This window comes from Capra hircus, chromosome 11 (assembly GCF_001704415.2).
Source record: "Capra hircus breed San Clemente chromosome 11, ASM170441v1, whole genome shotgun sequence".
In the NCBI taxonomy this organism is placed as follows: Eukaryota; Metazoa; Chordata; class Mammalia; order Artiodactyla; family Bovidae; genus Capra; species Capra hircus.
In genome coordinates, this window is record NC_030818.1 from 21894777 (window position 1) to 21908531 (window position 13755).

Here is a 13755-nt window from a genome sequence, read left to right on the forward strand (position 1 = left end):
GAGTACTAACCTAAGGTCTCTTAGCCAGTCTCTGGTGAGGCGTCTAACCCTGAACAGAAGAGCTAAGTAGCTGTTGAGGTTGAACAAAGTAAGTATCTGTATTCCTGCAAACATGCCAATGGGGCATCCGTGTCTGTTTTATATGCCTCTGCTGTGGCTACAGTAAATCACTATTGTGCCAACACATTTCTCAGATAGAGTGGACTGGGGGATGGAAACTAAACCAAGTGTGAAAGGTAATCTGGAGGAGATAACACACGTGATGAATGCGGTATTGATTCAAAGGATGAGCTAGTTCTTAAACAAAGGATTTTCCAAATCAAGTAACAGTTTAAAGAGTGTTTGTAGGAGTGAGGAATGGTTTTCAAGGGAACTGAGGTGAAGGAGAGGGAGTAATGAGGGTGAGCTGAAGAGAGATGGATTAAGGGGCTAAGAGTTTTGTGGAGCTGGACAGGGCCAGATGCATGGATGCCCGCTTTTCACAACCTTGTCCAAAAAAAGACCAGTAACTGTGGGGAGCCAGAGGAGGAAAGAATGCAATGGGTTAAAGTGAAATTTAGTACAACTTCATTATTTTTAAAAGCAGACAGCCTGTGGGGCTGTGATACGCCTACATAATCAAGAAGGGTGTCACAGAAAATGTCAAGCTTTTACCTAGTAACGATTGAGCAGCTGGTTCTGGGCTGCATGATTCCATACATTCTAATGTCACAAAGGAAAAGAAAGCGGGCGGGGGGAATTTCTCTTCAGGGACTAACAGTTGAACATTTTTTCTTTTTTGGAGTGCATGCGTTTGTTCAGAGGGAAAGGGAACTTGGTCTAGCATCCAGGCCTTTCTGGCTCTGTTCATCTGGTTGGAAGATGACCGTGGAATGGAATCTTCATGTGGTCTTTTAATTACCGAATCTATATTGAGTGCCTAGTATGTGTCAGAGACTGACTTCAGTACAGGAGAGAAACTGTGAGCAAATCAGTAAGGCCACTGCCTTCAAGGACCTGCCGCTGTAACGGTGGGGGGACAGCCAACAGACAAGCATGTCATACATATAAAGAGAAATGGAAAAAGAACTCTGAGACTAGATGTGAAGGGTGAGGTGCTGGCTGGCTTAGGTAAGGAGGCCATGGATGGCCTTGCTTATCAGAGGGCATTTCAACTGAGAGCCTGAGCAGAGCAGGCATAAGGGGAGATGCCCAGGGAGAGGGCCAGCAAGTCCAAAGGCCTGAGATGGGACAGAACTATGTGTCAGAGATGGAGTTAGATGGGTACCAGGGGCCAGATCAAGACTTTAGGTTAAAAAAAAAAAAAAAAAAGACTTTAGGTTTTATTCTGAGGAAAATCACTGGAGGGCTTTGAGCAAGACAGTCATACATATTATCTGACTTCAGTTCAGTTCAGTCGCTCAGTTGTGTCCAACTATTTGCAACCCCATGGACTGCAGCACACCAGGCTTCCTTGCCCATCACCAACTCCTGCAGCTTGCTCAAACTCATGTCCATTGAGTCCGTGATGCCATCCAACCATCTCATCATCTATTGTCCCCTTCTCCTCCTGCCCCCAATCCCTCCCAGCATAAGAGTCTTTTCCAAGGAGTCATTTCTTTGCATCAGGTGGCTGAAGTATTGGAATTTCAGCTTTAGCATCAGTCCTTTCAATGAATATTCAGGACTGATTTCCTTTAGGCCACCATAGTTTGGTCTCAGGTCAAAAAACAGGGAGGGAACATAGCCCTGCCCATCAACAGAAAATTGGACAAAAGATTTACTGAGCTTGGCCCACCCATCAGAATAAGACCCAGTTTCCCCCACAGTCAGTCTCTCCCAACAGAAAGCTTCCATAAGCCTCTTATCCTTATCTGGCAGAGGGCAGACAGAATGAAAACCACAATCACAAAAAACTAATCAAATTGATCATATGGACCACAGCCTTTTCTAACTCAACAAAACTATGAGCCATGCCGTGTAGGGCCACCCAAGATGGACAGGTCATGGTGGAGAGTTTTGACAAACCATGGTCCACTGGAGAAGGGAATGGCAAACCACTTCAGTATTCTCACCTTGAGAACCCCATGAACAGTATGAAAAGGCAAAAAGATAGGACACTGAAAGATGAACTATCTGACTTACATAAAAACAAAACCAAAAAACCTCTGGCCCAGTGAATCATGTTAATACCCAGAGTCCAGGACTGGGCATTTGGGGGCCCCTGGCAGAATACATGGTTAATATGCCCACTCTTCTGAGGTGAATTCAATCTAAATAGTGTAGACATATCAAGGGGAGGAGCCACAGAAGGGCAGCTAGGAGGACAGCCACTCAGTGGTAAGAAGAAATGTGAAGAGGAGGATGGGCAGGGAGAGGGGCTGGTGTAATTGTTCTCATTTATTACACATTTGAGAAGGCCATTACTTAAAGGAACGTGATGAAAACTGACAGTATTAAATGATTGTGGCATTCGGATGGCAAAATGATACTTTGAATTCTTGAATCTCTTGAGCATCATAAATTCACAGAATTTATATGAATGAGAGGGCAGTGACCGGGAGACAGGAGTGGGCTTCAATAACCCAAGTGTGCAGAACAGGGTTCCCAGCTGCAACTACTCTAGGTAATTTAGTAGAAGAGATGTCATTAAAAGATGATGTAACTAAAAGATGAAGCTAGCCATACTTAGGCATGTGTTCAGCTTTTTAAAACTCCCCACAAATCCATAATTTTTTGCTCTCAATCCTGGACTCTGTCCATCTTTCTCTGTCAAGCTCTTTCAGGGAGTGATTTTGTCCCCCTATGTCTGGAGGTCGGGGATAGCCCTGTCTTACGTGGAGACCTCTGGCTGCTGTCTTCCTGCTCCCTGCCCACCTTTTCACTTTACCAGTGAGCATCCCAGAGCCTGACACACAGCAGGTACTCAGAGACACTTGGCAGTCCAATGAATGAAGGAGCAAATGAATGACTGAAAGAATAAGAGAATTGAAAATGTTATAAACACTATGTAAAAATATGTAGTGTTTGTATAACGTGCATGAAAATACTCAAGATTTCTTATTACCAGGATTTTTCTGTGAAGACCTCTCATCTCACTAATTTTTGCCCCAAAGCTTTCTTGCATGGCTCCTTGAAAGCTCATATTTACCCAATATCCAAGTGAGTGGTTCCTCCTGAAAAATCAATATATTTAGAATCCCTGAGGAGGCTTAGTTTTCTAGGTTATGTAGAAAGGAGGCCTCTCCCCAGACAGCTGTCTGTCTCTCACATGGCTTTCTGGGTGTCTCTTTAATTAACTGTCCTCAGATCCACAAACATCTATTTGTTCCCTTCCAACAGGAGCCAGTTTAATTTCATTCAAGGAATATTAACTGTTCTTGGGGGCCACGCCCTGTGCCAAGGGTGGGGGAAAATATGATAGAATCCTCCCACTAGAAGATATCCTCAAATTTTGGAAACTTATTTTAAAAACTTTATCATTTTGTGCATTTGATTATTAAAGCTGTTTTAACAGACACTGAAACCATGATTTAATTCTGCCAAGTATGCAAAGATAGTTAGAACCACTGCCTTTGAGGATGTCCACCAACTGTCATTCAAGTCCATGAGGAAACACATTTTCTACCTACCATTTGCTGCATCTTGGTTACACACACAAAGATATCCAACTTTGCACGTTTCTTTTTTCTCTTCTAAATATTCAAGTAAGGTTTAGGCACAGAATGAAAAAGACTGTATTATTGCTCAACGTCTTTAAGAAGCCAAAACATTAAAAGTAATTTTGGCGAAGTGGGGGTGTGGAAATTATACAAAATTAAGACCTGTGGCAAAAGGACAAATGCACACCTGGCAAAAGGATAAATGCAGAACAGGTGAGCACACCCCACTGAGAAGGAGAGGGCAGCGCCCGGAGGACGGGGGTGGGCTTCAGTAACGCAGGTGTGTGGGACAGGGTTCCCAGCTGCAACCGACAGGATCTACCCTAGGCAGTTTAGCAGAGAGACATCATTAAAAATATGTATATTAAGGTGTTCAGGAGGGCAGGAAATTAGTTTGTGTGGCTACCCAGCCAGAAGCATCATCCAGCTGCCGTGACGGGACTGCTGTCAGTGAGCCCTTGCAGCCTCTGCTGGGCGCCCACACTGCAGCTTGTACCGTTGCTTTTGGGCCCAGAATGCTGCCCTCTGTGCCTTTCTGACTCCCGAGGCCAGATCCTTCTGCTGACACCCTTCCAGAGAGTGGGGTATGGTAACAGGCTTGCCTTCCACTTTCACCCCCAGTCCCTTTTTTCTGACTTCGGGAGGAAGAGCACCATCTATTGGTCTCTGGTTCATAATGCATATAGCATTCTGCAAGGAGGCCTCTCGGCCTCTCGGCCTCTCAAGGACTTCTCTATGCTGGCACAGTCATTGAGTGTCGAGTAGCCCTTCCACCCTGCCATCAGGACTTCTGTTTCGGGTGATGGGGCAGATGGTACAAGACTAGAAATTCAATGAACATTGGTCTCACAGATCTCATAGTGGTGTGTCTCACACACAGCACTGTAAATGAACTCTGATAAGAAGTATTGTTGCAGAGAAACAAGGTCCACGAAAGGCATGGCTGGTCTGGAGAGTTGGAGTCCAGAGTGAGCAGATAGTCTAGTGAGGACAGATTCTTGCCCTTCCTACCAGGGAAGGGTCTCCACTCTAATTCCCCTCCTCCATGTGGTATTATATCGAAGTCTTAGGGCTGGTCACTGCTGCTGAAAATTCATCAGCAGAGGCAGCAGGCAATCAGCCTTGGTGAGAAGTCCTTGTTGGGCCAGTGCCCCATCTCTGTGTCTGAAACCACGCCCACTTTGTCCATGAGGCTGTTAAGTGAAAAACATTGAAGGGACAGGCCAGGCAATCTGCTGCTCACACACTTGAGTCTCATGCACAGTGGGAGTTCTTAACCATTCCAGTGAGAGACCCAGTGATTCTCCCATATGGGGGCCCATCCTGAGATGTCCATCCACATTCCTCTTCCCACACTTCATGTTGCTCACCATCCTTTGAAACTGGTAGTCACTGCCCATGACACGGTGGGCATCCTCCTCCCAGGCCATCTCTCCTTTCAGGTAAAGTAGACATTGCAGACCATTTCAAGTGGTACTCCTGGGGAATATTTCCTTTCCCCATCATCCTTTGACCCCAAGTGGGGCTGAAATGCTCTGGGAGTTAAATGCCAGCAGATAACAGCTACACTGGCAGAGCCATCTGCAAACCAGATTTGGCTTTTTTTCCTCCTTGGTGATCTGCTCATTGGGAATTCCCTGTGGGACCATGATTATGAGGGAGGGGAGTGGCAGGCAGGAGGCGCCTCGCTGGGTGAGGACTGTCGGTCACACACACTCAGTGCTGGTATATGTCACTCCCATCTGATGAAGGCATGCTGTCAGACTGAGCCCTCGCACTCTTGGTTTGCTGGATCGAATCTCGGGATGGAAAGCTTAGGTCACATGGTCACCTAAAATCCTATGGTCAAGCCCTTAGCAGCAAGAGTTATTTCAAAAGAATAACTACTTGCATAAGAAAGCTTGGCTTTGCTCCAAAAGCCAAGAGGCTGCAGCTGCACTTTCCCTTTTAGGACCTGCGGCGGAGTCCACGCAGCATCCAGGCTGGTCCCAGACTGTCTGGGCATCATTCACTCTCCTGGGTCCTAAGGGCAAAATGCAGAGCTGCTTCCAGTGTGCCTGGACCAGCTAGAGAGCTGTCTCCTACCCAGGGCTCCAGGAGAAGTAAATGGGCCAGAGCAGCAGACCCAAAGCTGACACCGGTTGCATTCAGACGCCAAGTGATGGGATCTGTGCCCTCGAGCATCTGGGCCTCATTCTTCTTGGTGGCAGCAAGATCTGCAGTTCCTACAGACGTACAGTGTTGCTTTTGTTTGGTCATTTTGACAGGAAGGGGGAGCCTAGGGAGTACGTGACCTTAGTCCTTCGATAATAGACACCCCAAGCTCCTGGTTTGGAACTCATTGCGTGGATTCTTTCAGTGCACAGGGAAGCTGTTCTAACCACAGACTGAGAAACTGGTGAAATAACCACATACTTTTTCACTGAGAAAATGGAAGTGGTCGGAAGACTTCCACAGTCTTTTGGCATCACATCCACCCACCTTCCAGCATCTGCTCCCACTTACAGTCTGTTCTCCTACGCTGTGTGTTTCTGTGACAGGCATTAAATATTATTGCTAAGTAGGGGGATGATGTCACTGTCATATGGAAATTGGGTTGGATCACAAGTGATTTTTTTCCCCAGCACATTAATATTTTGTTCCACCAGATAAAAGCTGCCGAATGGGAAGGACGCCAATGGGGTGAGCTGAAAGGACAAGCTGCGGAATAAGGTACTTGACGTAACGCCGCTCCTTCCTGGTCCTTCCTGGTCTTGGTGGTTTGGCCACAGGTTCTGTCCTGGAGGGGGCTTTCCTGATGGCTCAGTGCATAAAGAATCTGCCTGCAATGCGGGAGACACAGGGATGTGCGTTTGATCCCTGGGTTAGGAACATCCCCTGGAGAAGGAAATGGCCACCCGTTGGCGTTTCTCAGCAGCTTCTATCCTTCCTTCTCCTAAATTCTAGCAGGCTGTCTTTGCCCTTTTCTTGGGAAGGTGGAGTCCTTTATTTTATGACTTATTTATATGAAATATAAGGCTTAAAAAAAAAACCAACTATGTCAGTTTTTGCTAGCGTGCAGTTTGCAAAGTTGGATAGGTTTGGAATGGTCTGCCCCAACCCTATTTTTCCATAAATTGTTATTTTTAGTGCATGGATTTTGGACTGAAAAAGTGTTCAGGAACACATTTATCATGTTATAGCAGAAATGCCTGTATGTTTCTTCCCACTTGTAACCATGGAGAAATTATTCACGCTCTTATCGAAAGCTTATTCCTCCATGTATGGACTCGTACCACATCCTTATTCAAGGACGTTCTAGCATTTGGCCCTTTTCCTGGCTCATCAGTTTTTTACCTTTCTTGGAACAGTCTCATCAACATAAAAAAATGCTGCTACTTCTCTCATCTTAAAAAAAAGAAATCATTCAACACCATGTCCCTGACCAACTAATACCTCGTTTTTGCTCTTTTCAGCAAAACTAGTTGAAGGCATTGCCTATACATACTACCTCTGGTTCCTGTTTCCTCTGGAGCCCAATCCAGGGTGTTTTTTCTCCTTCTCTACAACAGTAAAACTCCCATTATCAAGGTCCCGTATGACCTCTTCATTGTTAAATCCAGTGGTCAATTTCCAGGCCTTCTCTTACTAGGCTGGTTAGCAGTGTTTAGTAGTTGGTCCCTCCCTCCGCCATATTCTTTATTTGCCTCCCAGGCAACTGCTTTTGTTTTCCCCCTGCCTCACCGCTTGTTCCTTCTCCGTCTCCCTTGCAGATCCCTCTTCTGTTGGAAGGAACCCAGGGCTCAGCCCTGCTCCTCTTCCTTTCTTTCCTCCACTCCATCCTATGGTGACCCCATTCAGTTTCATGGCAACTTTATGATGTAAATCCCCAAATTTCTATCTCCAGAACAGACCTTCAGCTTAAACTGCAGATTATTTATTCAATTGCCTACTCAGCTCCTCCACTTGCATGTTTAATATATATCTCAAAGCGAGCAAATCTGGACCTGAACTTCTGCTATCTCACACCAAGCCTGTTCCTGCTGTGTTGTTGTTCCCTGGACAGTTGACTGGGAAACTCCACTGTTCCAGGTGCTTGGCCAAAAATCTTGCGGTCATTCCTGCGTCTTCTCCATCAGCAGATCCTGCTGGTTCTGCTTACAAAATACATCCAGAATCTAGCTGCTTCTTACTACTTGTGCTGCCACCATCCTGGGGCAAGCTACCATCTTCTCTTGCCTGGATTTTTGCAAAAATTCCCAACTGGCCTACTTCCACCCTTGCCTCCCTACAATCGATGTGCAATACAGTAGTCACAGTGATCCCATACAATGTATGTTAGATTGTGACTTGTTAAAAGCTCTATACTGCTTTTGAGTCAAAGTCTTCCTGTAGTCTTCAAGGTCCTATGTGATTAAACCCACCCACCAACCCCTCCCACCCTTACCTGCCCCTCACTTTCTCTTTAACCTCTCATTCTCCCCATTACTCACTCTCCTTCAGCCACATGTGCTTTTCTGCTGTTCCTCAAACACATCAGGCACTCTCTTGCCACAGGGCCTTTGCAACGGCTGTTCCATATGCCTGGAACACTATTCCATGTCCTTTAAATATTTGCTCAAATCTCACATCTTCAGTGAAGCTGGAGCTGTTGTAAGCAGAATGCAAAACATTTGCCCCCATCCTCCTATGTTCCCGTCACTACTCTGCTTTATTTTTTCCCTGCAAGTTCCCTCCACTTACCTAGATTATCTTTGCTAGGTTATCTTTTGACCTAGCAAATAAATGACTTATTATGTCTATCATTTCTTATCTGTCTCCCCCACTAGATTTAAATCCTATGAGGGCAGGGATTTGCTTGGTTTGCTGATAGCTCCAAGGGCTGAGAAAGTGCCTTGGCAGATAGTAAGTTTGCAATGAACATTTACTGTATGAATACACAACAGATTACTGTCCCACTGGGCCCACTATGAGGTGCTCTGGGTAAAAGTCCCATGTATCACCTGTACCCCACTCACCCCACACTGACAGTGGACCTTGATAACTGAGCTAAGGTTACACGTCTCACCCTAGCCAGAAAACAAGCTTTTGCTTCTATTTTGGAGAGGTGGGATTCACAAGGTGAGAATTTTCCCCCAAATGGAAACATTGTTCAAATGGTACCAAAGCAGCCATGAAGCTTTATTAGGCTATGGAAAAAAATCATATTTTTCATCAACTGTTTCCTTAAGAAGTAAACACAAAGGATGCATTTAAATAGGAATGAAGTGACAATGCTTTTAGAAAAAAACCAAAACTTTACTTTCCATCATGTTGGAGGATATTGGTTTAATTCATATTATTATTCCCACTGATGCTTTACATAATATGGGGGCATAAAAAATGTACTGTGAATAAAAGTTCTTTTCATTTAAAATGGAGAAGAAAATTATAGATTCAAAAAATCAAGTTAAATATCAAAAGAAGTTAATATTAAAAAATAAAAGTTTCTATGTTTCAAAAAACCTGACAATGAAGATAGTATCAAATTTGTGGTGACTGAGATATACTTTATGGTGAGCCTCTGAAATCCTTGGCTTTGAAGTTGAAGCTTCTGCTTAGAAACAGTGTGGGCAGAGCAGACCTATTCACATTTTGACAGAAGGGCAGGTTTAAGAGTCCTTTAGTTCAAATATCTGTTAATTGTCCTCTGTCAGAAACACTCTTCAGAGTGTTAGACAGAAGTTCTTATGGAAGAACAGGCGTCCAGCAGCCACAACCCTGTTTTAGGGGAATCTGTTGACTTGGAACTCTCTGGCACTGTTAAGACCCCTGAGACAACTGCCTTCTACTCTGTTCAGCTGACATGTAAGGACTCAGTAGCAGCAGGCCGCTATCGCCCAGGGGAGGACGACTTCTTATACTTGGAGATGAGTGCGTCTGTTTTTCCAAGGCTCACTCTGTAGCAGTCCACTGGCACCAAAGAGCCAAGCGGTGGCATTCTGTCCAAGCACTCCTGGTTGCCGGCTACGAATGAGGATGACGCTGGCTCTGATACAGCAGCTTTTCCTGCAGGAGTCAAGCACTCTTCGCCTCCAGGTTCCTCTGTGCGGCCGCCCTGGGAATTCAAAGGGCCGCTACTCGCCTCACCACCCTTAAGGTGCCTGTGGTGATCTTCGCTGAGTAACAGCACGATGGTCCCGCCAACACGAAGCACTCTGGGACCAAAAAAAAAAAAAAAAAAGCTAATTATTATGAGTATTTCTTTCTTTGTAGACAACAAACAATCCCACTTTGTTTAAAATATTTGGTGTTCTTAATTTGAAATTTAATTTTAGCCATTTAAATGCGAGAATTTTGATAATTAGGTAGTATCTTCCATAATGCATATTCATTATAGTAATTATGAAATCACTAGTACAAATCTGCTTTAATTATCTATTTTTACTCTATTTAAAAGGCAAGCCTCAAAGTAATTTGTAGTCACAGTTTAATAAGTGATTGTACAAAGGAAAAGGCAAATGAAAGGATCCTGAGGAATCTGAGTACATGAAAGGCAGCAGGCTGAACAACAGCAGAACAAAGTCCCCAGGAAGGAGTGAGGACGAAAACAAAGGGCGATAGGGAAGGCCCGGCAACGTCAGCCGGTGGAGGAGGATTCACTTTCTTAATCGCGTGACCAAAGTCTATACAGCACTTATATGGAAACAGTGATGAATGAGGACATACAGTCTCGAGTTGCTAAAGAGATGACTGAACAGTGGGGGAGAGTGGCGAGCAAAGAGCTCAAGAGCATGTGTGGCAAACGCCACTATCAAGGCAAGGGTGAGGGCCTCTGGAAACACCTTAGGTGGGACCCAAACCTGGGCACTCAGAGTGGGGAAGACCCTCAGAGGGTGAGAATAGCTACAGTGGGTGTGAAGGACAAGCAGGAGCGAGCTGGGCCCAGGGACCGGGGGACTGGAGCAAGGGGGTGCCCGAGGCAGGGAATGCGGAGAGGAGGACGTACTGCAAGTAGTCCAGCTGGGGGGAACCAGAGCGGGTGGGACGAGGGGATGGAAGAGCTCTGTCTGGAACATGCTGAGCAGGGGGCCAACAGACAGCTGGGCGCAGGGCCTGGAGCTTGTCAGAGAGGCCAGGGTTGGAGGTGGAGATCTGAGTTTCCCATAATAAATGGTAGATAAAGCCAGGTGGTGCTAGTGACAAAGGACCCACCTGCCAATGCTGGAGACATGAGAGGCAGGTTCGATCCCTGGATGGGAAAGATCCCCCGCAGGAGGAAATGGCAACCCACTCCAGTATACTTGCCTGAGAAATCTCAGGGACAGAGGAGCCGGGTGGGCTACAATCCATGGGGTCGCAAAGAGTCTGACACAACTGAAGGAACTTAACAAACACAAAGCAATAATGGGGGATGAGATCACTTAGGGTGGAAGAACAGAGAGGGGAGAGAAAAGGGGTCAAGGAACAGGGACTTAACATCCAAGGAAGGATGGAGAAGGAAGAGCCCATGAAACAGCCAAGGAGAAGGCCTGAACTATGGTGATAGCATGGAAGCCAGAAAAGCAGAGTTTCAAGACGGGAATGAACGGTCTCAGCAGTGTCAAATGCTACAGGACTAACAAGTGATAAGGATGTTAGTGACCCTGGGGCAGCACTCCTACTTGGGGCCAGGAGCCAGTACTGGTCTGCAGAGGCAAGGCAGGGGGTTGGAAGGTGAGGAGAGCAAGTGTAGACTTTTCTCTGAAGAAACCTGGTTGCAGAGGTTAAGAAACCAGGTGCCAGCTGGACGACCAAGACTTAAAGGGAGCCCTGCCCCCACCACACCCAGCAATGAGGTCAGGAGCTGAAGCTGCTTTCCCTCATCTCAACCGTCCGCCAGTCTAAACGAGTCTGTCTGCAAAGGACATCACAGATTCTATGCTTCACTTCATTCTATGCTCTCCTCTGCCCACACTACCGCAGCCTGACAGGTCTTATTTCCAAATCTGTCATCATCCCCCAACCTCCCCTTCTGATTTTCCACACCAGACACAACTGGACATCCCTGCGAATCTCTCGACCATTAAACTTCAAGTAAACTCTCGACTCCCACTTGCCTGCTTCCCTTTGCTCACTGTGTGTTGCACAGACTGACCTCCCTTCTTCTTGCCCCAGGACATCCAGCTCTGCTGTTCTGGAGCACTGACACCCACTCCCTCGTGTGCTTCTCATCATTCAGATCTCGGAGTTCAGACACCTCCTTGGAGAGGCCTTTCCCTGAGCATCTATCTAAGGAAACCACTGCTGCTCTCTTCGTCACTCTCCGGCAAAAATGTCGTCTTTAGTGTTCACTGTATCTCTCATGATCTGAAATTATTCTGTTGATTTATTCATGATCTGTATTCCCATGCTGGAATGCCAGCCCCACGTGGGCAAAAACTCTGTCCTGTTCACAGCCAGATCCCCTCTGCCTAGTACAGTGTGTGGGTATGAAAGGCCACAAAAATGTCTGGGGAAGGGATAACTTCATCTGGAAAGAATGAGGAGGTGGACAGGTTGAAGGTAAGAAAGAAATAGTCAGAGAACAGTTCCTGAGGAGGCAGGAACCAGGGGAAAAACTCTTGCTACTGGGAGAGGAGGCAGCGAGATGACAGATGTGGCTGGACACCAGGGGACAGAAACAAAATACACAGGTATCTCTGAACACATAGGAAAAAACACAATTAAGATAATGAGATACAAGTTTTCACCTACCATATTAACAAAAATAAAAAGACTACCACACTCAAGATGGCAAGATTAGGAAAAAAATGAGTATTCCTAAAGACAAAAATTGATATTACTTTTTTGACAGTAGTTTAGCAATAATATATCAAAGATATGAAATGTACATAACCTTTGACCCAGCAATCTCAGAGCTAGGAAATTATTTTAAGATATAAGAGCAGAAGTTCTAGTATTAGTAGAGTAATAGGGACAATTAATGGCAAAGATGGCTAATATTTATCGGTACCAAGGGCTTCCTTGGTGGCACTAGTGGTAAAGAACCTGCTTGCCAATGCAGGAGAGGAAAGAGATGTGAGTTGGATCCCTGGGTCAGGAAGATCTCCTGGAGGAGGGCGTGGCAACTGACTCCAGTATTCTTGCCTGGAGAATCCCATGGACAGAGGAGCCTGGCGGGCTACAATCCATAGGGTTGCACAGAGTCAGACATGACTGAAGTGACTTAGCATGCACGCATGTATTATGTGATGAATGTTGTTTTAAAAGCTTTGTATATCATTTAATCCTTAGAATTCAAGTATATTCTGTTGCCATATCCATTTTGCAGGTGAAGAAACAGAGGCACTGTGGTTTTAAATAACTTGCTCATTATAGTCAGTTTGATGAACTGTGCAAAGATGGCTCAGAATGTTATTCTTTATTAAAATGAAATGGTGGAAGTTACCTAAATACCCATCCCTAAGTTCTGTAGGCTACATAATGGTATATACATATAATGCAACCACTGTGGCAACCGCTGAAAATTATCATGTACATTACAACAACTCCTCAGAATGATTTATGACATATTTCTGAGTGGAAAAAACAAAGCAGATTATACAGTACAGTAAATTAAGGATGATCCTATTAATATAAAGTTGAAAACATCTATTTGTGTATGTGTACGTGGAATGATGTCTAACAGGAAATTCAGCAATTAATTTATAACTTTTTTCACATAATGGAAGAAAATAAAGGAAAAATCACCTGGAATCCTGCTACTCAGAGGTGACCATTTTTGATAAAATGTCCTTCTAAGCATCTTTCCACATTCATATATACATAAATTTCTAAGAAAGCTATTCAGAAATCATAAAGCAATATGTCTCAAGCTGTATCCCTCTAAAACACTAATATAGTATGAGAGATTATTTCTTGTATATATAAAAAAGAAACCAGCTAGAATTATGTGGTCAATAAGCTGGGGAAGCTCTGTATCAAACAACATAAAAGAGATTTCTCTTTTACATGTGAACCTGCAAGACACAAACACCCAACTTATTTGAACTTGGATGGCGTCAGGCCTTAACCTTCTACTACTCATCTCTATTCCGAACAGTCTGGTATATTCATTGTTTTTTGAACATGCTTTTTGCTTCATTATTCCCCAAGAAATACTTGCTGAATATCT

General features: G+C 44.9%; 1 protein-coding gene across 1 annotated transcript in view; it reads right to left on the reverse strand.

Annotated features, from left to right (window-relative positions):
* Window positions 8776-13755, reverse strand: part of THUMPD2 (THUMP domain containing 2) — a 38663-nt gene continuing 33683 nt past the window's right edge. The window contains exon 10 of the mRNA XM_018055158.1: window positions 8776-9817. Within this exon, the coding sequence (XP_017910647.1) occupies window positions 9493-9817 (325 nt within the window). The 3' untranslated portion in view covers window positions 8776-9492. The remainder of the gene's footprint in view (window positions 9818-13755) is intronic.